Source organism: Miniopterus schreibersii (assembly GCF_964146895.1).
Source record: "Miniopterus schreibersii genome assembly, chromosome: 15".
Classification (NCBI taxonomy): domain Eukaryota; kingdom Metazoa; phylum Chordata; class Mammalia; order Chiroptera; family Miniopteridae; genus Miniopterus; species Miniopterus schreibersii.
Window position 1 is genome coordinate 637,354 of NC_138115.1, and position 27,542 is coordinate 664,895.

General features: G+C 41.0%; 1 protein-coding gene across 2 annotated transcripts in view; it reads right to left on the reverse strand.

Moving 5' to 3' along the window:
• Window positions 1-22,374, reverse strand: part of PPP4R2 (protein phosphatase 4 regulatory subunit 2) — a 72,005-nt gene extending 49,631 nt beyond the window's left edge. Inside the window, exons 1-2 of one of the 2 annotated variants that reach the window (XM_081159395.1) lie at window positions 22,307-22,374; window positions 21,066-21,147 (exon numbers count right to left, since the gene is read on the reverse strand). In XM_081159395.1, coding sequence (XP_081015521.1) covers window positions 21,066-21,067 — 2 coding nt within the window. In that variant the 5' untranslated portion in view covers window positions 21,068-21,147; window positions 22,307-22,374. Of the gene's footprint in view, window positions 1-21,065; window positions 21,148-22,086 lie in introns of both variants that reach the window. The other variant, XM_081159394.1, reaches the window with a different exon arrangement.
• Window positions 22,375-27,542: the final 5,168 nt, after the last annotated feature.

Genomic DNA, 27,542 nt, shown 5'->3' on the forward strand with positions numbered 1-27,542 from the left:
AAAATAATAAATAACAAAGTACTGGTTCGTTTGCTCACCACTGCATCCTCAGCACCTAGCACAGTCTCTGGCACAGACTATATATTCAATATATACTTGTTAACTTAAATGACAGTACATAACAAAAGAAGTTTTGCTTTCAGAAAACTTCACACCAGCATTTTTTACATAGAATGTCATGTGGTATTCATTCGCCATCACATTGTATACCCTTCCATAAATCCCAGCCCCTTCTCTTTCCTGTCTTTTAAAAAGCATACACTTAAAATACTTCAAAAAACTCAACATCAAAATTTTCAAGATCATACCTCATAAAACAATCCATACTTGAATTTAATCAATGAATATAAAGAAAAAGTTGCACTAACTGAGCAACTCATTAGTAAATGTTATGGACTAAATGTCTGTGTTCCTCCAAAATTCATGTTGAAGCCCTAACACACCTAACACACCTACCATACCTAACAAGTATGGTATTTGTAAATGAGGCCTTTGGGTGACAATTAAGTATAAATGAGGTAATAAGGGTGGGTCCTCTTGATGAAATTAGTAGCTTTATTAGAGGAGACAACACAGGCCTCCTCCCTCCCTCCCTCCCTCCCTCCCTCCCTCCCTCCCTCCCTCCCTCCCTCCCTCCCTCCCTCCCTCCCTCCTCCCTCTACCACAGGATAAAGCAAGAAGGTGAGACATGGCAAGAAGAAAGCTGTCTGCAAGACAAGATAAACCATGCTAGAACCATAATCTCAGACATCCAACCTCCATAACTGAGAAAATAATGTGGTTTAAGCCACCTAGTCTATAGTATTTTGTTATAGCAACCCAAGTTATGACAGCAAGTTTACTATTTCCAAGAAATAGTAACACATGATACAGAAAGACGTAACAATCACAAAACCAAGTTATGACCTATAGGAGCCTACTTCGGTAGGAAAAGTAATATTTATATTAAAATACACATAATACAGAATAGAAAATGGCAAAATGAAGAATTTAGAAAGACTTGGTTACTGTCTTGTTCGAAAATCAGGGAAGGCTTAAACATAAGCAAAGTTGACAAGGGGTAAGTTAGAATCTGAATATAGGAAAATTGTAAGAAAAGAGAGAAAGTAGGCTTTTATCAGAATATTCATATACACACAGATCAAGATACTGATATGAACAATATTTTCTATTATTTTCTAAAATTAGAAACAATTTCTTTAATAGTTGATGATACGGTCTTTCTTTTTCTTCTATTCCTACCTGCAACATTTTGAGCAAGAACCACAAGTAGAAACAGACTAGTAAGGAAACAGCTATAATATAAAATGTGATTGATGCATGTCAGACATATGGCAGCTACTATGAAGAAAAGCAGATACAAGAAATCTTTTCCATAGAATAGTATGTATTTGAGTGGAGCTGCCTGAATAGTCTTAAAAGACAAGATTAAGATATCCCATGAGCACTTGGGCTGTTTCCAGATGCTAGTTATTGTAAATTATGCTATGAACATAGGGGTGCATATATACTTTCTGACTGTGGTTTCCGATTTCATAGGATATATTCCCAGAAAGGGGATCACTGGGTCAAATGGCAGTTCAATTTTTAATTTTTTGAGGAAACACTATACTGTTTTCCATAGTGGCTGTACCACTCTGCATTCCCACCAGCAGTGTACCAGGGTTCCCTTTTCTCAACATCCTTCCCAGCACATGTCATTTGTTGATTTGCTGATGGCAGCCATTCTGACAGGTGTGAGGTGACATTCCTGTCTTCTCATTCTGGGGTTTTAATTTGCATCTCTCTGATGATTAGTGACTTTCAGCATTTTTTCATATGTCTCTTGGCCATCTTGTATGTCCTCCTTGGAGAAGTGTCTATTCAGGTCCTTTACCCATTTTTTACTTAACTGGAATGTTTGTCTTCCTTTAGTTATGTTATGAGTTCCTTATATATTTTGGATATTAACCCCTTATCAGATATATCATGGGCAAATATGTTCTCCCATACAGTGGGCTCCCTTTTTGTTTTGTTCATGGTTTCTTTTGCTGGGCAGAAGCTTTATAGTTTGATGTAGTCCCATTTGTTTATTTTCTCCTTTGTTTCTCTTGCCCTAGGAGATGTACTGGCAGACACATTGCTATAAGAGATGTCTGAGATTTTCCTGTCTATGGCTTCTTCTAGGATTTTTATCATTTCTCAACTTATATTTGTCTTTTATCCATTTGGAGTTTATTCTTGTGTATGATATAAGTTGGTGGTCTAGTTTAATTTTTCCACATTTACCCATCCAATTATCCCAACACCATTTATTGAAGAGACTGTCTTTACTCAAATGTATGCTCTTGCCTCCTTTGTAAAATATTAATTGAGCGTAATGGCTTGGGTTGATTTCTGGGTTACCTATTCTGTTCCATTGATTTATATGTCTGTTCTTGTGCCAGTACCAGGCTGTTTTGATTATAGTGGCTTTGTAGCGTAACTTGATATCCGGTATTGTGATCCCTCCAATTCTGTTCTTTCTCCAGATTGCTGTAGCTATTCGGGATCTTTTTTGGTTCCATATAAATTTTTGGGTTTTTGTTATAGATCTGTGAAATATGCCATTGGTAATTTAATAGGCACTGCACCAAATCTATAGATTGCTTTGTGGTAAGTTTGCACCATGGTATACTATGCAGCTGTAAAAAAGAAGGATCCCTTGCCCTTTGAGGTAGCATGTTGGGACCTGGAGAGTATCATGCTAAGTGAAATAAGCCAGTCAGAGAAAGACAAGTATCACATGATTTCACTCATGTGGCATCTAAAGAACAAAATAAACTGATGAACAAAATAGATCCAGAGATACAGAAGCATGGACCAGACTGGTGAATCTCAGAGGGAAGGCGGAGGTGGGTAGGTGGGAAGAGATTAACCAAAGAACTTATACGCATATATGCATAACCCAAGGACACAGACAATAGTACAGTGAAGGTCTGGGGCAGCGGTGGTACTGGGGAGTGGGGGTGGGGTAGAAGGGGTCAATAGGACAAAAAAGAGGATATCTGTAATACTTTCAACAATAAAGACAAATTTAAAAAAAGATATCCAATGAGAAAGAACATCAGAAGCAATGAGCAGGAAGATACTATTAGAATTTAACACTATCCAAAAAAAAATGAATAAAGCACTGCATATTCAGTGCACTGCAAGTAATTTATGAAAGTTAAGATGTTGGCATGAGATAAGATTGGAAAAGAAAGAAGAGCGCAGATCAAGAACGAACCTTCGAAGAATAAGACAGGAAGAGGTCCAAGACAGTGGAGCACAGGAGGATACTGAACTCACCCCCTCCAATGAGCACAATGAGATATACACCTATACATACAGCAGTTCATCCTGAGACAACTGAGGGCTTCTGTTCATCAAAAAACAGAGAGGCTATATTGAGAAGGCTAGGGAATCGTGGAAGTTCTCTGGGATCTGTGAGGACTCTCTGAATTGGGTGTGCTGGTGAGCATCCCTCTCCACCTAAGAAGGCTGGGAGAAGCTCTACACAGGTGCTCTGGCCTACGCAAAAGGTCAGCTCAGAATATTACTGGCCACAGCTCCAAACAAAGTGAGCGAGTACAATCAACAGCTCATAACCACAAATGCCTGGCCTCCCTACCCAGCAAGCCTGGGCCCCCAGGGACTATAAGCACCCACCAGGCCCCAAGCAGCTTGCCAAAACAACCCAGCATACAGAGTCACTTCTACATAAGACTAGAAGAGATGGCTATTTTGTCTAACTCATGTAAGTAAACATAGAGAGTCAAACAAAATGAGAAGACAGGAGTATGTCTCAACTGAAGGAACAAGAAAAATTCCTTTGTGTAGGTGGGGAGGAGGAAAACCTAAAGGAAAGGGAAGTAAACAAGTTGCCTTACAAAGAACACAAAGAAAATGTAAGGATCCTCACACCAAACATAAGAGAACAGAGGAACGCAGGGAGAAGTTAGACACAGAGTTAGAAAGTATAATAACCAAAAGGAGATGATTTTTACAATAACTGAAATGAAAAATAGACTAGAAGGAATTAGCAGCAAATCAGCTAACACAGAAGGAATCAGAGCTGAAAGTCAGTTTAGTGGAGATCAACCAACCAGAACAACAACAACAAAAAATTTTTTTTAAATGAGGATAGTTTCAGGGAACTCTGGGACAACATCAAGGACACAAACATTAGCATTACAAGGGTCCCAGAAGAACAAGAAAGAGAGAAAGAAACAGTAACTTAATTTGAAGAAATAATGATGGAAAACTTCCCTTACCTGGAAAACAGACATCCAGGTCCAGGAAGAACAGAGTTTTAAACAAGATAAACCCAAAGAAACACACATCAAGAAATACTGTAATTAAAATGGGAAAAATTAGCCCTAGCCAGTTTGGCTCAGTGGTTAGAGCGTCAGCCCTAGGACGGAAGTATCCCAGGTTCAATTCCGGCCAAGGGCACGTACCTAGGTGGGAGGCTCAATACCCAGCCCGTCTCACATCGGTGTTCCTTTCTTTCTCTCTCTCTCCCCCTTCCACTCTCTCTGAAAAGCAATGGAAAAATACCCTCGGGTAAGGATTAAAAATAAATAAAATGGCAAAAATTAAAGAGAAAATTTTAAAGGCAGCAAGAGGAAAACTACTAGTCACTTACAAGAAACAGCCATAAGGCTCTCAGTTCATTATTTAGTGGTAACTTTAAAGACCAGAAGGACAAAGTACTGAAAGTACCAGGACAAAGTATTGAAAGACAGTAGCCTACAACCTAGAATACTCTATTTGGCAAGTTATTCAGAATTGAGCGAGAAAAAGTTTCACAGATAAGTAAATACTAAAGAAGTTCATCATCACTAAACCAGCTTTACAGGAAATGTTAAAGGGTCATATTTCAGCAAAAAAGAAAATGCCATAGCCACAGATAACAAAACATATAGAAAAAATCTCACAGGTAAAGGCAAATATTTAATAAACTGCACCCATTTATGATAAAAACTCTCAGCAAAGTGGGAATAGAGGGAAGACTTACCTGAACATAATAAAGGCCATATATGACAAACCCACAGCCAACATCATACTCAGTGGGCAACAACTACTAGTGTTTCCCTTAAGATCGAGAACAAGACAGGGATGTTGCTTTCACCACTCTTATTCAACATAGTACTGAAAATCCTAGCCATGGCAATCAGATAAGAAGAAGAAATAAAAGGTATCCACATAGGAAAGGAAGAAGTAAAACTGTCATTATTTGCAGATGACATGATACTGTATATGGAGAACCCTAAAGATTCTACCAAAACAACTACTAAATCTAATAAATGAATTCAGTAAAGTAGCAAGACACAAAATAAAAATCCGGCAATCAGTTGCATTTTTATATACTATCAGAAAGGGAAACTAAGTAAACAATCTCATTTCGAAATGCATGAAAAACAAACAAACAAAAAAACCACACCAAGTGGAAGCACATGGGATAGGAAGAAATAACATCATTAAAATGTCTATACTACACAAAGCAATTTAGAGACTCAACACAATTCCTACAGATATCAATGGTGTACATGCAACCATATAAGACCCCAAAGTGCCACAGCAATCTTGAGAAAAAAGTACAAAGTTTGAGGAATCACACTACTTGATATCAAACTATACTACAAGGCCACAATAATCAAAAAAGCATGGTACTAACATAAAAACAATATAGATCAATGGAATAAAATAGAGAGCCCAGAAAAAACCCACGCCTTTACAGTCAACTAATATTTGACAAAGGAGGCAAAAACATACAATGGCGTGAAGATAGTCTATTCAATATGTTGTTTGGAAAACTGGGTAGATATGTGAAAAAAATGAAACTAGACCACCTTCTTACACCATACACAAGAATAAACTCAAAATGGATTAAAGACTTAAGTGTTAGACTCAAAACCATAAAAATCCTAGAAGAAAACATAGGCAGTAAAATCTAGGTCATTTGTTGTAGCAATGTATCAGGAAAACAAAGGAAAAAATAAACAAATGGGACTATATCAACTTTAAAAGGTTTTGCACAGCAAAGAAAACCAACAACAAAACGAAAGACAACCCATTTAATGGAGAACATATTTGCCAATGACATCTAATAAGTGGTTAATATCCAAAATTTATAAAAAAGGAAACTTATAAAACACCAAAAAAACCCAAACAATCCAATTAAAAAATAGGAAAGGACCTGCACAGACACTTCTCCAAAGAGAACATACAGATGGCCAACTGACATACAAAAAGATGGTCAACGTCACTAATTATTATAGAAATGCAAGTTAAAAACCACAATGAGATATCACTCACAACTGTCAGAATGGCTATCATCAATAAATCAACAAACAAGTGTTGGCAAGGATGTGGAGAAAAGGGAACCCTTGTACACTACTGATGGGAATGCAGACCTGTGGAAGAGAGTATGGAGTTATCTCAAAAAATTTTAAAAATGGAACTGCCTTATGGCCCAGCAATTCCACTTCTGGGAATATAGCTGAAGAAACCCAAAACACTAATTCAAAAGATTATATGGACTCTTATTTTCATTGCAGTGTTATTTACAATAGCTAAGATTTGGAAGCAGCTCAAGTGTCCATCAGTACATGAGTGGATAAAACAGCTATGTTACATGTACACAGTGGAATACTATTTGGCCATAACAAAAGGAAATCTTACCTTTTTCAACAGCATGGATGGACCTGTAGGGTATTAGGCTATGTACAATAAGCTAGTCAGAAAAAGACAAATCCCATGAGATTTCACTTACATGTGGAATCTAATTAACAAAATAAAATAGAAACAGTCTCATAGAGAACAGACTGACAGCTGTCAGAAAGGAGAGAGGTTGAGGGACTGGGTGAAAAAGATGAAGGGATTAAAAAGAAAAGACACAGATGACAGTATGGTGATTACCAGAGGGAAAGGGGGTTGGGGAGGTAGAAGAGGAGATGGGGAGATAAATGGTGATTGAAGGAGGCTTGACCTGGGGTGAACACATAATGCAATATACAGATGATATATTATAGAATCATACACCTGAAACCAAAGAAAAAGGATATTTAGAAGACAAAAGTAGCAAATTGAGCCCGGCCGGGCGTGGCTGTGGTTGAACTTCGACCTAGGATCCAGGTGATTGGGATTGGATTCCCGGTCAGGGCACATGCCCGGGTTGCAGGCTCGATCCCCAGTCGGGGGTGTGCAGGAGGCAGCTGATCAATGACTCTCTCATCATTGATGTTTCTAGCTCTCTCTCTCCCTCTCCCTTCCTCTCTCTGAAATCAATAAAGATATATTAAAAAAAAAAAGTAGCAGCCCGGCCGGGCGTGGCTCAGCAGTTGAGCGTTCACCTAGGATCCAGGTGATCAGGGTTCGATTCCCGGTCAGGGCACATGCCCAGGTTGCGGGCTGCAGCTGATCAATGACTCTCATCATTGATGTTTCTATCTCTCTCTCTCTCCCTCTCCCTTCCTCTCTCTGAAATCAATAAAGATATATTAAAAAAAAAAAAAAAGTAGCAAATTGAACTATAACCATAATAAGTAGTTGAGATACACAATACGAAACAATCTTAAATATGATGTGAAACACAGAAAGCATGGAGAGGGGAGTAAAAATACAGTACTTTTAGGATACATTCAAACTTAAATCCCTATCTGTTATAGATATGGAATGATAAACATAAACCTCACTTTTGTCAATGGACAGATCATCCAGACAGAAAATCAATATGAAAATAATGCCCTTAAATGCCACATTAGAGTACTTCAACTTAATAAACATTTATAGAACATTTCATCCAAAAATTACAGATTACAGTTTCTTCAGGTGTACATGAAACATTCTCCAGGACAGATCACATATTAGACCACAAAATAAATCTCAATAAATTCAAGAATCCTGAAATCATATCAAGCATTTTTTCCCCAAACACAATAGTATAAAACTAGAAATTATCTATAGGAAAAAAACTGGAAAAAACACAAATATGTGAAGAAATTAAACAGGAAATCAAAAACTACCTTGGGATAAAGGAAAATGAAAGCAACTTTCCAAAATGTATAGGATGCAGCAAAAGCAGTTCTAAGAGTGAAGTTCGAGCACTACAAGCCTACCTCAAGAAATAAGAAAAATCTCAACAAACTTTACATCTCAAGGAACTAAAAAACAAACAAAACCCAAAGCAAGCAGAAGGAAGGAAATAATAAAGATCAAAATGGAAATAAAAGACTGAAAAACAAAAGATTAATGAAACTAAGAGACTGGTCATTTGAAAAGATAAACAAAATTGGCAAACCTTTAGCCAAAGTCACAAAAAAAAAAAAAAAAAAAAATAGAGCATTTTTATAATAAAAACTTTTAAATGAGAGAGGCTTATCTAAAGTAGTACTGATCCCATAATCTTTGTTCATGGGTTTTATTGGCACAATATTTATGTAATTCATGTGATCATTTAAACTCAAAATGCATGGGGTGGAAAGAGGAGGAATTAAAGAAAGGCAATCAAAAGGTACAAATTTGCAGTTATAAATGTACTAAGGATGTAATATACAAACCTAATGATTATAGTCAACAATGCTATATGACTGGCAGGAAACTTAAGACAGTAGAGATCCCAAGAATTCTCATCACAAGAACATTTTTCTATGGTATGGATGATAACTAACCTATGTGGCTGGCATTTGACAATATGTAAATCAAGTCGTCATGCTGTATACCTTAAACCTTGTATGTACAGTGAGGTCCGTCAATTATTTCTTAATAAAACTGAGGAAAAAATGCTTATAAGAAACAAGGAAACAAAAATACTCAAAATAAAGCTGTTCTCACCAAACTTCTCCTTAACCAAAATGGAGATGCAAACAGAAAATGTATGTGATATATTCCATATTTAAGACACTTAAAACTGAAAGACTGTAAGTTTAAAACAAATTTTTAAAATTTACCACCTGTCCATCTATTCACCTTTTATTTTGTCATAAAATAAGTTTTTTTTAAAGTGGCCATATCCTGGCTGTGGCATTGATTACTGTCATATCCTAGAACTAAGATAGCAATATCAAACGCCAGGGACAAAATTTACAAGAAAACTGGATGACAAGGTAACAAGACATCATCCCTACAAACTCTCTAATATGAACAGTTAGGACAAGATTAAAGAGGTATCATCAATATCTAGGAGAAGGAAAAAGACAACTTATCTTAACAACCGAGAAAAGAAAAACTCTGAGTTCACCAACAATACTCCTGGGGGAAAAGGAAAAGTAGGCTACATTCTACCCATATTCAAGATTACTACTTGCAGAAATACTCTAGCGTGCAAAGGCCCTAGAAAAGGCAAACCAACGTCTAGTTAAAGAACTACTTTGAGACAAAAATAGCTACAATCTCAAAAGTCACCCTGAAGACACCATGGACAATATCCCTAAAGTAAGACCAGATTAAAACAATCTCCAAAAATATCAAATTTACTTTAATACATACAATTTTGATAAGAAATATTCTGTTGTTAACAAAAAGCTACCTCAACCTCCTCCCAGGGATACACAATACAAAATTACAGATGCCATCTGTAAGGCATTTTACATCTCTCAAATTTTAAATCTTTTTACAGCATGTATTTTCTCCAGTTTCAACACCTATAAATGGGAATGTTACCAATTAAGATGTTAGGTTGACTGAGATGATGCATATACTAAAGAGAAAGCTAGGCTCACATACTTCTAGCTAAAATACATACATCAGTCTCATCACCTATATGCTTCAAATAGATGCCTCCACAAAATTACAATTACTAAAAATGTTCGGCCTTTGCGGTCACTGGAAAACAGACAAAATTATAAGTATTACGGGTACATGAAGTCATCTACCTTATTGAATTTTCCAGTAAATATCTCATAACATAGTTTTTCTTAAATCATCAACCACCATACCCAACCAACCTATACTTGCCATTATCCCTTGTCCCAGGAAACTATCTATGGTGCCAATAATGAGGTCATATTCTGGTGTGCTGTGAGGGCTGAACAGGTACATGAGGTCGGTCTTAGGTAGGTAAGGAAAGTCTCAGAAATTACAGAAATAATAGTGATAATGGATTCCTACCAAATACATTGTTTCAAATTCTAATAGTGATTTTGAAGATTCTAAGACGCTACAGTAAAGAGGGAAGATGTGAGAAGACAACTGAACAAGGACAACTGACGAGCAGAATAAAGCACAAATTATGAGACGATCTGAAGTCAGAATACCTGAGTTTAAATCCCAATTCTGTCACTCACTAGATGTGACTCAAGATTGGACAAATTATTTAAGTTCTAAAAGCCTCAGTATCCTTTTAAAGAAGATACATCTACTTCAGAGAGTAGTTGTAAAGATTAAATTAGGATAAGTTAGCTATGAAACATCTGACAGTATTTGGCACAAAGTAAACGTTCATTAAGTGTCTGCCTTTTAGAAAGAAAAAGGAGCAATAATCCAAAACAGAAGTTCCTGTGTGAAAAATCCTAGTCCCTCAAAAATAAACCAAAATTTCAAGCACTTAGGGAAGTGTGAGACACAAGATCACTAATCAACCTATTTTCGTCATTAGAATTTCACTACAGTAAACTATAAAACTTTAAGTATCAAAATTGGTATTAAATATTTTTACTAATTTTTATTTTTCATGTCAGTGTGTAAACATAAACAATATAAAGAACCTAAGATTTGTTGAATGCCTGCTATTTCACAAAAAACTCTAAGAAAGAAATGTTGTGGAGGTGAGAAAAAGAGGGCTTCTAACTTGTTCCATCATAGTCATAAAAAAACTAGAATTTTAACCAAGACTGTCTTCTAAGCTAGGGTCAAGAAGATTATAAAAAGCAAGAGATACTCTGACATACATACAGCTTCTCTCTCTACTATAGAGCCTCTCAATAAAGCTTTTTTCTCCCAAAGTCAAGTTGATAAATAACAAACAGCCCTATTTGCACTACCATATATATGGCACATTTTTAAAAAGCACTGGGAGCACTATTATTCTAATTATTATAAATTTGAGACAAATGATCTATTATTCACTTTACACTCAATGGTGTTCTCAATTACATTCAACATATTTGGTAGCAATGGAGTTTGCAGGAGGGCTACGGAAGTGCCTTTTATACAAGGTAAATTCCATACAGATAATGCCAAACCCAGAGGGACTGCTGCAGGTGAAAACAGAGCAAGCAAAGACAACTGTACACATCTAAGGGTCTAGTAAAAATAAAGATCTAAAATACATTTCTCAGATTAGGTATTTTTAAAGTCTGTTTTCACAGGTATATTATTAAATGAAATAATAGCCAACACTTGCCTCTTCGACTGCTGATTAAAGTTTTTTGCTATTCATACTATAACTTGATTTAGGTAGACAAACACACATACACACTCACTCACCCCAAGAATAAACTTCCATATCAAAAAGGAAAAAGATCTCCATTCCACAAAACAGAGGGAAACCATAGTAAATTCTGGACCATAAATCCCTTACCTTCCTACTATTGACATGTTCTGAAGCAACATAAAGTTTTTGACAGGCTTCCAGTGATAGTGCATAAACATCATGAACTTACACCTTTATCGCAGGCACAAACTCTGTATGTAGATAAAAACCACACGTGCATACAGAGGTAAGAGGCATTCTAGGAACCTCTTGTGACTCTAATGAGTTACATGGTAACAATAACTGGTCTTTCTCATCCAAGTACAAGCAACTGATTATTTCTTGACTGCCTCCAAACCATTCACCTATGCAACATACTCCCAATAGTTTATACTTTTCATTTTAATTAGTATCAATGCCTATCACCATGCCCCATTCTCCACCCTTAATCACTACTGCTTCAATACCACCCCCTAGGTAACTAATGCTACAACACAGAAACTCCTATAAGCTTCTCGAGCTGAAAGGAACCTTGGAGATTATCTATTACAAGTCCCTCATTTAGTATTTGAGGAAACTGTGGCCCATAGCAACTTAAGTGATTTAAATAATGGAGACTAAAATAATTAGACATACATAGGAGCTTCCATGGAGGGGAAAGAATCACTCATTACATGCCAGTCACTGTGTTAAGCATTTTATATGTATAAATCCATCAAATTCCCACAACATTCCTTGAGATAGATATACTTTATTGCCCATATTTTTACATATGAGGAAAATTAAGGCACAGAAAAAAATCAACAATAATCACAAGGTAACTAAGTGGCTGAGTTGGGAATTCAAACCCAGGTCTGTCTTGTTCTCTCCCGACTCTTTAATCGGAACTCTTTCCATAAGATTAAATACCTCAAACTTGCTTCTTGAGCCAAATTCATTCTATTTATGCCCAACATATAGACAATTTTAATTTTTACTGCCAAATTTTAATATCTATAGCTATATACTTTCATTTAATAAAGTCCTCACAATAGCTAAGGCACCTATATGGTATAAATCCTACTTTTCAAGTGAGGAAACGAACTCATAAGTAATTTGCCTTAATTCACACACAGAAGTTGCCAAGCCAAATTCAGAACTCAAGCCATGCTCCTTCCAAGAATGACATTACCACATGCAAACTCTCATAAAACTGGGGTACTACCCAACTACTAGTAAAAATCTAGACTGAGCATGGAAAACATAAAACTCACTTGAGCACCAAAGAGATTGACATTTGAAGTTAACTCTAGTCAGACAAAGTTGACATGTCTAGTTTCCAGTATACATCATTGAGTAGATTTTGTGCAGTGTACACATCAGGTTTCAAGATGAGGTTATTTAAGAAGTGAAAATAACTAGTTTTCTTCATGTTCCTATATTAATCACTGCAATTACTAGGATACTTAGACCCCAAAGGGCATCATTTTACTAACATGTACTGAAAATCTGTGCTTCCTCTGTATACCATTTTGATGATGATGACGGTACATGTGAGGACTTTAGCTGGCACATGAATAATTCATATTAATTACATATTTTAGTATTTGTTAAAGTGACTTAAAAAGATATAACTAATGCAACAAACCAATAGTTTCAGATCTTATTTCTCACAAGATTAAGGGGGAAGGGGATTAAGTGATTATACCTCCGGGAAGGGATAAAATGAGAGTTTGACTTCTATCTATAATATTTTTCCATTTAAAAAAATTTGAAGATAAAAAGCCAACCTAAAGAACATCATTATGTAAATAATTATACAGCTATACAGATGTTACAAGGATGTGGCAAAAATCATGAAGGTAGTATGTAAGACTAAACAATGTTCAATAAATAATGTTAGACAAAAGAAAATTTCCTCCATTAAGAAACCCACAGAAGAAGGATCTATCAGCCTCATGGCCTTAAGGAGATTTTATTTATAATAATGAAGGTCCTAGCTGTTGATAATTACTTTTAAGAACCCTAACTTTTAGTGAACAAAGAACTTGAAACTGCAGGGAGAAAAAAAACACACTCAATATAAGCATTATCTACATAACAACTACAACTATTTACTGAGCACTTACAGTTTACCAAGCATTTACTAAGTTTGCCATGTATTATCTACTCATAATCATGAGGTACTTTTTACAGATGAGGAAACTAACTTAACAGGATCTGACTTTAAAAGTTTTCCTAAAAAGTGTAATTCTCAGAGGAGGCAGCAGTGCTAGTTTTTCATCTCCCCAAAACACCATATAACAGAAATAACAAGACAGCAAAGCCAAAAACCAATGAACAAAAACACTTACAACAAAACTAGCTGACAAGGTACTTACACAAATCCTTCAAAATAAATGGGTGAGGAACATGAACTGTATATTATCAACACCTGTGCAAGAGAAAACAGAGAAAAGCCACAGTGCACCTGAAGGGCCTAGGAATAAATAAGAACCACAAAACAATAAGTATTCACTGGAAATCATGGCAGGATAATTTGGGAACAGCAACTGAAAGTAAGATGGGTTCTGCCTACTCCAGTAGTGAGCCAGCCAATTAAAGGGATCTGCAGGGAGAGCTGAAAAGGAGAAGCAGTCTTGCTCCCATGAGCTCTTGAAAGTAACCCACCAGACTCCCATGCAGAGGTGACCTCACAATGAGAAAGGAACAATAGAAACGAAGGAAAGACAAGGTCTAAATGAAAGTAGAAGTAGAGGAGCCCAGGAATTTCAGAAAGCAAACTGCCATGTCCTTAAACCCTTTACAAAAACAATGAGAGCGCTCTGTGAAGTTAGAAAAGATACTCTGAACCAAAGTTTAGGAGAACAAATTTCATGTAAAAATACACAACAAAAACATAGTCAATATGAAGTTTTAAGAAAAAAATGGAGAGTAAGGAGAATAACATCCCTACAGACAACAAAAGTAAGCCTGAAATTTCGACTAGTACAAATCAGATCACAACTGTATGATACTAATTCAAAATGAGCCACAAACACAGAGAAAAACAAGTCAGAATTAGAGAAACTCAGAAAATGAAGTGATAAAATTCAGCAAAGAATTTAAAACAAAAGAAAAAATTACTTCGGGAAATAAAGACTAATCTAGAAAGTACACAAGAACAAATGAACACAACAGATAACGCAATAAGTCCTTCAGAGGAGGACATTTTTAAAAATCAAAATGGAATTAAATGAACATTTTCACTTTGAAAGACACTGTTGAGAATGAAAAGACAAGCCACAGGCTGGTATCAAATCATGTCAGGTCTATGACTTGTATCCAAAATATGTGAAACTCTAAAACCCAATAAGAGAACCACCCAATTTTAAAGTGAGCAGACCTGAGCAAACAATTTACCAGCAAAGATATGCAAATAGCAAATAAACATAGGAAATGGTGCTCGATGCTCAACATCATTAGTTATTAGGGGACTACAAAATAAAACTACTATGCAATATGCACCTATTAGAATGGCTAAAGGGAAAAAGACTGACCACGCTAAGTGTTGGAAAGGATGTGGCGAAACAAAACTCCCATAATGCCAGTGGAAATGCAAACTGGTACAATCTGGAAAAGTTTACTGTTTTTTTTTTAAGAAGTAAACATACACTTGCCATATAACACAACCATTCCACTTCTGGGTTTTTATCCAAAAGAAAAGAAAGCATGTGTCCATACAAAAATTCACACACAAATGTTCACAGCAGCTTTTTTTATAGCATAAAAATTGGAAATAACTCAAATATTCACCAACAGGTGAATGTATAAAAAACTGTAGGATTTTCATATAAAAAACAATCAAATGAAAAAGGAATAAACTATTAAAATTTTTAACATTGGATCTCAAAATAATTATGTTGAGTAAAACAATAATTTTCTTGAAATTAAAAGAAAAAAAATCTGACAAACCTGAAAATAACTATTAAAAAAGCACGCCATATTACCTGGGTAGACTGACCCAAAAACCCAAACACTAGGATTGTTTAGAAACTTACTGCACTTTAAAGAAAAAGAAAAAATCCTTCGGGAATTTAGGCAAAAAGAGTAGGTGGTTTACAAAGTAAAGAAAGTCAGATTGTCAACGGATTTTTGACAGTAACTCTTTAAAATGGGGGGAAACAATGGAATTAACATATTTAAGCTACTCAATGACAAGAAGTGTGAAACAAACATTTTACTTTCAGACAAGTTGACCTTCAAGAACAAAAAACACAAAATGTTACCACCACCACATGAGAACTCTACTGTAAATACTGTTCCCAAGAGCTCTGCCTTAAGAATCCACTAGACAATGAGCTTCAGACAACCAAACTGACTAGAGACACTGACATAAGGACTAGTGGTGAGCATTACATATATAACTACTGTAAAACTAAAAGTAAATTCTTAGTAATTATATTGGTGGTATATAATGTTACATAAAGTCAGTAATTATGGGATATCCTAACTCTACTATGCCCTTGAGGACCAGAATTTTTGGTGTGGAAAAAGTAAAACACGCTGAAGTCCTAAATTTGAATTGGAAGTTATCAATACAAATTATAAAGTATTCTATTTAGTTCTGGTCCACTGAAGAGGCTAGAAAGAATGACCAACTCAACATAATAAGCATCTCTAGCAGATTGTAGTCTTGAAACTCCATTTCCCACTAAAAGAAAGGGCTTCTTCAGAAATGGCTGATTCCAGCTCTGGGGCAGAAAATGAACTTAGAATATATTCTCATACCAGAGATAAGGATTCTATCAAAGACTACTATGCTCAAGTGCAAAGACTCCAGAATCAATTAGAAGAGATTCCCACTAGCCAAAGAGACAATTTGATTATCAAAAACAAACAAACTGTAACTAAAACCCATCAAACTATTTAAATTATGATTAAAACCCACCACATTTCTGTTTATTCAGCACATATTAAGTTAGAAACTGTAACCTTTGGAAAAGTGTTGCTCAAGGAAATGCCCCATTTTCAGGAGGAAGTAACCTTTTCAAAATAAAAATAATATTTTTCAAGTGGCCAAAAACAATTTGGGGGTTACAGATAGACAGATAAAAACAGTAACAGTTTCGTATCCCATGTTTTGGCATCTTCCCCAACTTCCTACAACAGATGTTCACAGGTAGTTTCTAAAAAACTAGGAAGGAAAACTGTTCCAAAGCTCTTTAATTTTCCACCAACCTCCTTCACAGTAAGTATCTATACTTGTACTACTAAAATCTCTCTCAAGCTGAAAACACAAAGGTCACGTCAAGTTTTTAAAAATAAAGAATAGCTTAGGCTATCAATGACTTTATTCCATAAACAAAGTTTCTAATATTCCTTCTGTTAATTATCCACCGTATTGATGAAAATAAAAACAGAACTATGAAATTCTTATCTTAAGCAACTCATTAATCAGAGATATGACTTGCTATTCTTTCAAGTTTCGTTCTCTTATGTTATAACCTTAGAAGTTAGATAAAGCTCAGTTTAGTCATAAATGAATTGCAGAAACTCTGCAAATTTTATATCAAAAGTTAAGGCATGAGACATTCCAAGATGGTGGCAGACTGAGTGGAAGCTACACTGACACTCTCCCAGGACCAAACTGGACTTACAATTAAAATAGAGAAAAAACATCCTGAATAATCAACTGAAGACTAGCTGGACAGCACCCTCATAACCAAGGACCTAAAGTGGAGATGGCATAGAGACTGGTAGGAAGTGTGGAGGCCCTAGAGGGCTGGCTGGGCTCCCACAGGCAGCAGCTAAAGGTCCAGAGGGATATCTCAGCTGTGGAGGGTTCCCACTGAGAACTCTGGGGCCTGAACCCCAAGCTGTGCTTCCCAGCCCAGAGCACCAGAATTGAGAAAGGTGCCCAAATAACATCTGGCTGTGAAATCAGCAGGGGTTTCTGCTTGGAAAAACAGAACTTGATGGGTGTGCATCTTAGTCCTTTCCAAAGGTACCCAGCCTCAGCAGAGGGAACTACAAGCTGTGGAGTGCTGAAAGTGTCAAACAGGGTACTCAAGACCAGTCACAAATATCGTCTGACATTGGCCTGCAACCAGAGACCATCCAAAAGACTAGGAGTCCTAGCCTAGTTACCTAATACATAGAAACAAATTCAAACAGGCAGCCAAAATGTGGAGAAAAAAAAAAAAAAAAAGCCCCAAATAAAAGAATTCACCAGAAGAAGAGAGAAATGAAATGGAGATAAGCAATCTCTCAAATATAGAGTTGAGAATAATGATCATGACAATGCTCAACAGCATGAGAAAAGAAATGGAAACTGAAGGAAATTAAGATTGACAGAGTAGAAATAAAAAATTTAAAAAAAACACACTGGAAGGAATAAACAGCAGATTAGTGGAAGCTGAGGATCAGATGAGTGAAGTAGAAGACACGGTAGGAAAAAATCAATCAGAAAACCAAAAAGAAAAAAAAACAATTAAAAAACAGGAGGACAGTTTAAGGGAGCTGTGGGACAACATGAAACATAACAATATTCACATCATAGGAATGCCAGAAGGAAAAAAAGTACGCAAGAGATAGAGAACCTACTTGAGGAACAATGGCAGAAAATTTCCCTAACCTGGTGAAGGAAAAAGTCACACAAGTTCAGGAGGCACAGAGAGTCCCACGCAAGAAGAATCTAAAGAAACCCATGCCCAGACATAATTTTGGCATAATTAAAATGCCAAAAATTCAAGACAAAGAATCTTAAAGGCAGCAAGAGAAAAGCAGTCTACCTACGAAGGAGCTCCCATAAGGGCGTCAGCTGATTTCTCATCAGAAACTCTACAGGTCAGAAGGGAATGGCATGAACTATTCAAGGTAATGCAAAACAAGGATCTGTAACCAAGACTACTCTATACAGTAAGGCTTTCAAAACAGATGGTGAAATGAAGAGCTTCCCAGACAAAAAAGAAAAAGGCTAAAGGAGTTTATCACCACCATACCAGCACTGCAAGAAATGTTCAATGGACTGCTGTAATAATAGGAAGAAATAGAGAAACATAGGCATAAAGAATTAAAAAGGCAATAGGTAAGTACCTATCAATAATAACCTTATATATAAATGGACTAAATGCTCCAATCAAAGGACACAGGGTAGCTGAGTGGATAAGAAAACAAGACACAAATATATGCTGTCTACAAGAGACCCATCTCAGAACAAAAGACTCACACAGGCTGAAAAAAAAACTTCTGGAGGACTTTAAAGGAGAGATCAACAGCACTACAGTCATAGTAGGGGACTTTAACACCCACAGACTTTACTGGATAGATCTTCCACACAAAAAAAATCAACAAGAAAACAGTGACTCTAAATGACACACTAGATCAGGTGGATTAAATTGACATTTACAGAACATTCCACCCCAAAGTTGCAGAATATACATTCTCCTCAAGTGCACATAGGACATTCTCAAAGATAGACCGCATGTTAGGACACAAAACAAGCCTCTACAAGTTCAAGACTGAAATCAAATCAAGCATCTTCTTAGACATTTACACCATGAAATAGGACCTGAAGAGTATTATGCTAAGCAAAATAAGCCAGTCAGAGAAAGACAAGTATCACATGATCTTACTTATATGTGGAATTTAATGAACAAAATAAAACAATGAACAAAACAGATCCAGAGACACAGAAGCGGGGAAGAGACTGGTGAATCTCCGAGGGAAGGCAGGGAGGGGCGGGTGGGTGGGGAGAGATTATCTTAAGAAGTTACATGCATATATGCATAACCCACGGACACAGACAATAGTGTGGCAAAGGCCTGGAGGAGGGGGTTCAGGGTCGAGGGGATCAATGGAGGAATAAAGAGGGTATTTGTAATACTTTCAACAGTAAAGATAAATTAAAAAAAAAAAAAAGTTAAGGCATGCCCATGGTGATTAAAACAAGAAAGGCTAAATGTGTAACCATCAGCTGCTTGAATAAATGTTAAAATATTTTCCATACTCAATAGGCCACCTACCACCACCAATCATTTTAATACAAAATACCCTTATAGTAAATGTACAAACACCTAATAGGGGTGGCAGAGACACTTTATGTGCTCTATAAGGACAAAATAATCATCCAGAAACATCAGGTTAAATTTCCCTAGCCCCTTGGTAATCCAGTCAGGATATTAAAAAGCTTTATTTTAGAAAGTTTCAACTACTTATACATTTACAGCCAATGTATTTATTTTATCAAAAAGGGAAGACAGTATGTACAGACCTGATTACTGGGATAATGGAAGAGGTTTTTAGGTATTTATCTCCAAATAGTTTCATATAATCTTGTGTACCAAAAATTTGAAATTAAAAAATGCTTTTCCTCCTGGTAATGCAGAAAAGGGTAAGTATGGACCAAACAGCAATTTGAAAGAAACAGTGGCAATCTAAGCACTTATGATTTAGAGATCAATTTATTTTTGAAAGTTGGCACATACTTATTTTTAAGCTTATCTATATGGCTACGAATTGGTTATTTTGAATCAATTTTTTAAAATCAAGTGTTCTAAGAGATTATGAAGACTTTTTTCCCTAAATGGCTCCACTTTTTTAAACACAAATAGAAATATAAAACTGAACAAAACATCACAATCACATTAAGTTGACTAGTAATTTTAATAAAGCAATAAGGACCACTAAAGCAAAGAGGTTTTTTTTCTTTACTAAAATTAGGCCAGTTAAGGCTACACTACAACCATAAGCAAATCTTGTGCAAAACAAGCATTTGTTAATAAAGCCAAAGAAAGTACACATCACTTGCTGAAGCTCACATTCTTATAGACCTCAAAGAAATATTTTTAAATAGACAAGAAGTAGGGGAGCCCCGAGAAATTCAACTTAACACTGCACCCAAAGAAATCTTTCCCCTTCCAACTCCCCCCTCCCTACTCAAAGACATGACTACAAGAAAGTCATATAAACTGCACTGCTCTCTAGGAACTAACTTCACCAGTGTGTGAAAACAATTCCTGCTACCCAAACTTACCTCCACAGCAATGCAATGAAATGTTCCTTTTGAAAACAGTCCTAACTTCATAGTATAAGTTTCAGATTTACCACATTTGGAAACAAGCCTAATAAAATGCTGAGCGGATGTAACAGGTTAGCTATCCTAGAAAGTTTACAGGACAGTCAAAACTGTAGCATCTGGAATTCGTCAGATAATCCCCCTAAATTCTCAAAAGAATATACAAAAATGACCCCTTAGACACCCACATATATAAATATGACAACAAAAGGTTGGATATAAGACAATATGAGAAAATACCACCAACAAAATAATCTGAAATAGAACCAAAGCCACAAAATCCTAGAAATAGGCCTGTTATGGCCAAAAAAGGGTCATAAGAGAAACATGCAGTCTTCCTTTCTCAGGCTCTTTTAGACGACAACGTTTTCTAAATGTACCAAAGCATGGGTGTGTGTGTGTGTGTGTATAAAATTTTTTTTGAAACCCAACCAAGTTTTTCATATTCATTACAAATCATGCATAAAGTAACGAATATATGCATTAAATAACTGCTTTAAATGACTGGAGCTTTACACAGATTATTCAATTATTCTGAAGCCTTTTCCCCTTTCCCAAACAATTCTGAACGACACATAGGTCTATAACAAGGAATACGTGTTTTCAACTCACATTGTTTCTCCAGTCTTGGCTACGTGACAAAGAAACTGATCCAGGACCGGACAAACTTCCTTTTTCCCCCTCTTCTCAAAATCTAGATACGGAAAAGAAGAAAAGTTATCAGTATTCCTCATAAGTCCACCAACCATTTCCAATGCCCTCTAAAAACAAACTTTCTTTCCAGTCCTTCCTCATATTAAGTACAAGAAAAAAAATTAGCCTCTCAACAAATGTCCACTTCAACTCTCCGAGTTCTACTTCCACGCGTTACTCCTTTCACAGGCTAACAAGAATCTTCCTCAAGGGGGCACTCACTTCACAAACCATCCTTAATTAAATGTTTCTCAAAGTGTGTTCCGGGGGAGCATCAGCATCAGCTTCATCTGAAAATCCGATTAAAATTAATGTCCAAGGACTCGATGCACCTATCTCTATGAAGCCCACACATCTGCGTTGAGCAGCACCAGCCATCTCACGTAGCCGCCCCAAATGATTTTGGATATTAAAGCGTAATTCTCAAAAGGCTGAAATCACACTATTCTGTTTGAAAACCACTGTTCTCAAACCTGTTGCCTGGAAGGAGACCACCTTAGCATTAGGATGAAATGGCGACGCCAGAAGCCCCGAGAAAGGTTTCCTGAGACACGAATTTGAAGTTGCTCTGCCCCCTCCCCCTCCCCCAACCTTCTACTTTTAACTCTGACCCGACGCCCGGCCCGCGGGGCCTGACGGAGAACTCGCCCCGCCAGGGACGCGGGCGCGGACGCGCGGCCGGCCCGGGCTGCGGGCTGCGGGCAGGGTCTGGGCCGCCGCGAGCGCTCCCGCCGCCCGCTCCCTTCCCCCGCCCGGGCGCCGGCGCGGACACAAAGCCGGGCCGGCCCGGGGAGCTGCCCGCAGGGCCCCGCCCGGAGGCGGGGGATGGGAGCGGAGAGCGCACCTGCCCCGCGCCCCGGCCCCGCAGCCACCCGCCCGGAAGGAGAGGAGAGAGGGCGGCGGAGGGCGAGGAGGAAGGAGAGCGGGCGGCTGCCCCCACCTTTCAGCGCCTCCTGCAGCCTCTCGACGTCCATGGCTTCCCGGAGTCCCTCGCAGCCTCCGCCTCCCTCCGCGGGTCTCCGGGGACCGGAACGCCTCCCCCTGCCCCCGACGCCCTCCCCCTCCCTCGCACACACTCCCGCACGCAGGCAACCGGAGGGGGGGGGGACCGAAGGGAGCCGGGGCAGCGAGCGAGAGAGCGAGACCGAGAGAATGAGCACCTCCCCGAGCCGCTACGGCCAGTCCTCCAACATGGCGCCGGCGCCTCACCGCGCACGCTCCCGCCGCCGCGCCCGCGCACGCCCCCGCCCCGCCCCGCCCGCCGGGCCGACCCGGAGCCGGAAGGCGCGCACCGGGGCGGGCTCGCGGGCGCTGGTCCCGACGGGCCGAGCGGCCGACGGCCGCGGGCGCAGGGGGCCTGGAGGAGACCCTTTCGCGTCGAGTCCCCGCCTTTTCCCGGCCGCGTGACTCGGGTGAGGGACGAGCCTCGCCGTCCCCGGCGTCGGGAGGGAGAGTGCCCTCGCGGCGGGAGCGACGCTGCGGGGCCGCCGGAGTCCCCGCGACCCTCCCGGCCGGCGCGGCGCGGCCCGTCTGAGGGAAGCGGGAGCCGGCGCGGGGCTGAGGGGCTCGCGGGAGGCCCCCAGCGCGGTGCCCGGGACCGCGCGCCCTCGGGAGCTGGCTGCGCCTCCGCCGCGGTGGTGATCGCGTGACGTGGGCGCCGGGAAGCCCGCGGCAGCCGACAGGACATTGTCCGTGACTTGTGCTAAAGGCGCCGGCCTGGAGGCAGCCGCTGCAGCTGCCGGCCGCGCTAGGACACGGCGGCGCCGGCCCTGACCCGCGGGCAGATGCGGCGGGAGCTGCCCCCGCGCGCCCCGCAGAGACACGCGCTGCCCTCGCGTTGCCGCGGGCGGCCAGCCGGCCTGTCCTCGGACTCGCTGTCCAGAGCGCCCGCCAGTGGTCAGGGTCCGGCGCGCAGCGCTCGGCCGGCTGTCCACGCGCGGGCTCCGCTCACGGGCCCCTCCGGCGCGCTGCCGGGTGAGGGCATTTAAGTTCGAGCCAGTAAAGTTTAAAATTCCGTTGCTGAGGCCTCCGGTGAACTCAGTTCGTCCCCCGCCCCGCTCGAGGCGGCCGGCGGCTTCTGTGCGCGGCAGGGGCGGCGGGCGTCCACCCGCGTCCGGAGCCAGCCGCCGCGCCCTCGGTGCGGGGCCGAACGTCCAGCCTGCCCGGCCTCGCGGGCGGCGCCGGCCCGTGACTGCAGCCGGCACTCCGGGGAGCTCCCGGCGCTGCTGCTCCTCGAGAACCCGGCAGGTTCCCCGGAGAGGGGAGGTTGCGCGTGGGCTCGGACAGCGGGCGGCCGAGGCCGCGAGACCCCGGCCCGGGCACGGAGCGGCTCCTCCCGAGGCTGCGGGGCGGGGCGCCGGCCGCGGGCTCAGCCCAGCGGGGAGACCGGGCGGAACCGCGGGGCGCGGGCTCGGAGGAGGCGGCCGCGACTGGAGGCGCCCGGAGCGGGGCGCGGCGCGGGGGCCCGACCTGCCCGGGGGCCCGCACCACCCTCCCGCGGCCCCGGGAGAAGGCGCGGCGCGCGTCCCTCGGGAGGGGCGAGGGGCCGAGGGACTGCCGCGGGAAGGCGGACACATTGGGGTGGGTGCCGCTTCCTAAGCGCGAGAGCGGCCGCCCCGGCGTCAGGCCTGACTTCTTTCCGGAGACATGTGCACCCGGCACTTTTCGTTGGCAAGAAGCGAAGCGGCGCGTCGGCCCGCTGTCCCCGCGGCGACACTGCGCCTGCGCGCTGCCGGGCCGCGCCGGGGGGCGGGGCGCGGGCTCCGGGCGGGCGGGGTGGCCTCGCCGCCCGTGGAGTGGGCGGAGCTCGCGGGGCGGGGCGGGGCTGGCGACCGCGTGGCCTCCCGGCCCCCAGGGGACAGGCGCCTCCCCCGAGTGGGCCGCGGCCGCTGGCCCGCGTCGTTGGGTCCCGGCGGAAGCGTCCGGCCCGGCGTGGGCCGTGTCGGCTCAGCCGCGGCCTGGACGCAGGTCTCCCCTGCCCTGGCCGCGGGCCGTGGACTCGGGACTCGGGGCTTCGACCCAGCTGCCGGGAGCAGGGCCGGCGGAGCGCGGGCGTGGTTGGCGCGGCCCCCGGGCTGGGGGACCTGGGTCCGGGCCGGCGGCTCCATCCCGTGATCTCGTGGGTGGTGTCTCTCCTCTCCTCGCTCTGAGGGCGACAAGGGTGCATTATAAAGAAGGAACGGCCGCGGGGGGGCGCCGCACCGCGCAGGGCACCTGGGCTCCCGCCGCGGGGCGCCGGCCAGCTGTCATCGGGAGCCTGCTTTCCAGCCCGCAGCCCCTCTGCCCGTCTCTCCCCACGCGCGGCGCGCGGTCTGCCCGTGAGCAGTGGAAGGTAGGGGCCAGCGCCCTGCAGTGGGAACGCACACCTGACCTGGATTGCCCGAGGCTCCCCCCGGGCGCCGCGACGGAAACGCCGGTGAGTCCGTCCTTCCTGGTGTGGGTGCTGTGCAAGGCCTTTTTACAATGAGGTAAGCTAGAAAAATGTTACGAAGAAAATTACTGCCTGGCCGTGGGCGCGGTGCTTGACCGTGGACCTGGGTCCGACCCCGGCCGCAGCCCAGGCGGCGGCCTCGCTCCGCAGGAGGCCCCAGGTCAACGGCTCTCATGGATGTTTCTCTCTCTCTCCCTTTCCCTTCCTCTCTCTGAAATCAATAAAAATGTTTTTTAAAAGAATAACCTTTTTTTAAAAAAATCATTAAAAAATGCTTTATAGTATTTATTGAAAAAAAATCAGTGTATAAGTGGACTCTTGCCGTTCAAACCTTTGTTGTTTAAGCATCAATTGTAATATGAACTACGATGGTTAATTTTATGTGTCGACTGGGTGACAGAATGCTCAGATCCAGCCAAACATCATTTTGGGTGTTTTTGTGAGGGTGTTTCTGGATGAAAATAACATTTAAATCAGTAGACTAAGTAAAGAAGATTGCCCTCCCTAATGTGGGCAGGTCTCATCCAATCAGTTGAAAACCTGAATAAAACAAAAAGAGAACCACCCAAAAGAGAATTCTTTCTGCCTGACCACTTTCTGTCTGGGACGTTGGCTTCTTTCCTGCCTTTGAACTCAGACTGAAACTTTGACTCTTCCTAGGTCTTGAGTTTTAGCCCTTGGGCTAAAACTACACCAATGGCTCTCCTGGTTCTTCAGACTCAGACTGGAATTAAACTGCAGATCTTGGGGCTTGCCAGCTAATAATTACCAATAACGGTATTATAATTCCATTCCTTATAATAAGCACACACACAAACACATCCCTACTGACCGTTTCTCTGGAGAACCCTCACTAATATATATGCACACACATAGACACATCCACACACATGCACAATACCAAATAATTGAATATGGTAAAATTTACTGGTTAAGAGAAAAGAGTCTAAAATCAGACAGATCTGGATTTAATTTCTGGCTTATCACTTCCTAGTTGCATGAAGTCTGGTAAATGATTAATATCAAGATGCCTGTTTTCTTATCTGTAAATTGGAGTCAACAGTGGTACCTCATTCATAGGTTTGCTGTGGGAATTAAGTTGGTGACCTGACTCAATCAAATTTAGCTATTGTTATTTAATTAGGTTAAAAATTACAAAAATAATCTTTGTGGTGGTCTTTTCTTTTGAAATAATTTCAAACTCAAAAAATAGTTGGAAGAACTCCTAATTGCTCTAAAATCTCCATCTATCCGGAGTCAGGAGAAGTTCTTTCTTTTGAAAACTGTCCAGCTATTTTCTTATGTCCAGCCGTTTACTGAAGTGTTTACCTATGTGTCTCATTCCACCCAGAGCTCCAAGGAAGGGGAGTCTGATTTGTCTTACCTTAATGGTAGGGATTCATTAAATGTTTGTTGAGTAAATATATAAATAACAAATAAATAAATAATGAATGAATGAATGTTACTTCTGATACTAGTAGGGAAAAAACTTTGAGTTAATTTTCCAAATATACCAGTTACAATATGAAGAGCTTGCAGGACCCCTGTAGTAAGGACATGAGCCTGGCCAAGAGGTTATAGCCATGCAGCACTAGAATGGGAAAGATAATGCATAATTTAAGAATGAACTATTGTTATGCAAATGCTTACAGAAACATAAATGATAACAAATTTCTAGATCCCATATTTTAGGATGTTGCAACTACATAATTCAGCTTTACACACATCAGTGCATTGAGTGTGCTTTGTCTGCAAACTGATGGTGAAGGAGAATCCTTCCACCCACATATGAAATACCCACAATGTGATTGTACCTGAATCATGTGTAATGGATTGAAGTTTATCTCCAAAAATGTATATGTTGAAGTCCCAAGTCCCAGGATCTCAGAATGTGACCTTATTTCCAAATAGGGTCATTGTAGGTATAATTGGTCAAAATGAGTTCTTACTAGTATAGGCTGAGATCCTAATCTAATATGTCCTTATAAAATGAGAAATTGACAGACACATAAAGAGTGAGAACAGCACTGAACATGAAGCAGAGATCAGGTGATGCAGCAGGAGCCACAGAACACCAAAGATCACCAGCAATCCCTAGAAGATATAGGTGAGATGCCTGGAACAGAGTCTCAAAGTCTGAAACAGGAACCAACCCAGCTGGCACCTTGATCTCTGACTTCTAGCCTCCAAAACTACGGGAAAATAGATTTCTGTTGTTTTAAGCCACACAAAAAAGCTGGAAGTATAGTACAAAAACCAGTTTTTTCTAAACCATTTGAAAGCAAGTTGCTGAACACATACCCCCAAGTCTCTGAAAACCTTAGTATGTAATTCCTACAAGGACATTCTACCACATAATCACAATACTATCAAGATCAGGAAATGCTATTAATGCATTACCTCCACCTGATCTCAAAGCTTATTTAAGTTGTATCAACTGACTCAGTAATGTCCTTTATAGAAGAAGGATCCAGTCCAAGATAAGGTGTTGCATTCATTTATTATGTCTCTTTTGTCCCCTTCACTCAGTCTATCCTTGACTTTCATTCCCTGATCCTGTTGAAGATTACAATAGTAGACTCTCCTTCATCTTGGGTATGTGTGACTTTTCCCCATGATTAGATTCAGGTGATGCATCTCTGGCGCTACGACACAGAAAGGATGCTATGTTCTTATTCCATCCTAGTGGATGGCCCCAATTTCAGTGTGTCCCGTGAGTGATGACGTTCACTTTGACCACATGATTAAGGTCGTGCCTGCCAGATTTCTCCTCTGTAAGATTTTTGCCCCCTTTGCAATTATATTACTTTTCTGTGCTTGCTGTGACAAGTTTCCACAAACTGGGTGGCTTAAAATAACAGAAATGTATTCTCTTGTCTGAGAGCTATGTGTCAGGAGGGCCATACTCCCCCTGGAGGGCCTAGGGAAGAATCCATTCTTTGGAAGAGTCCAGCTTCTGCTGACTT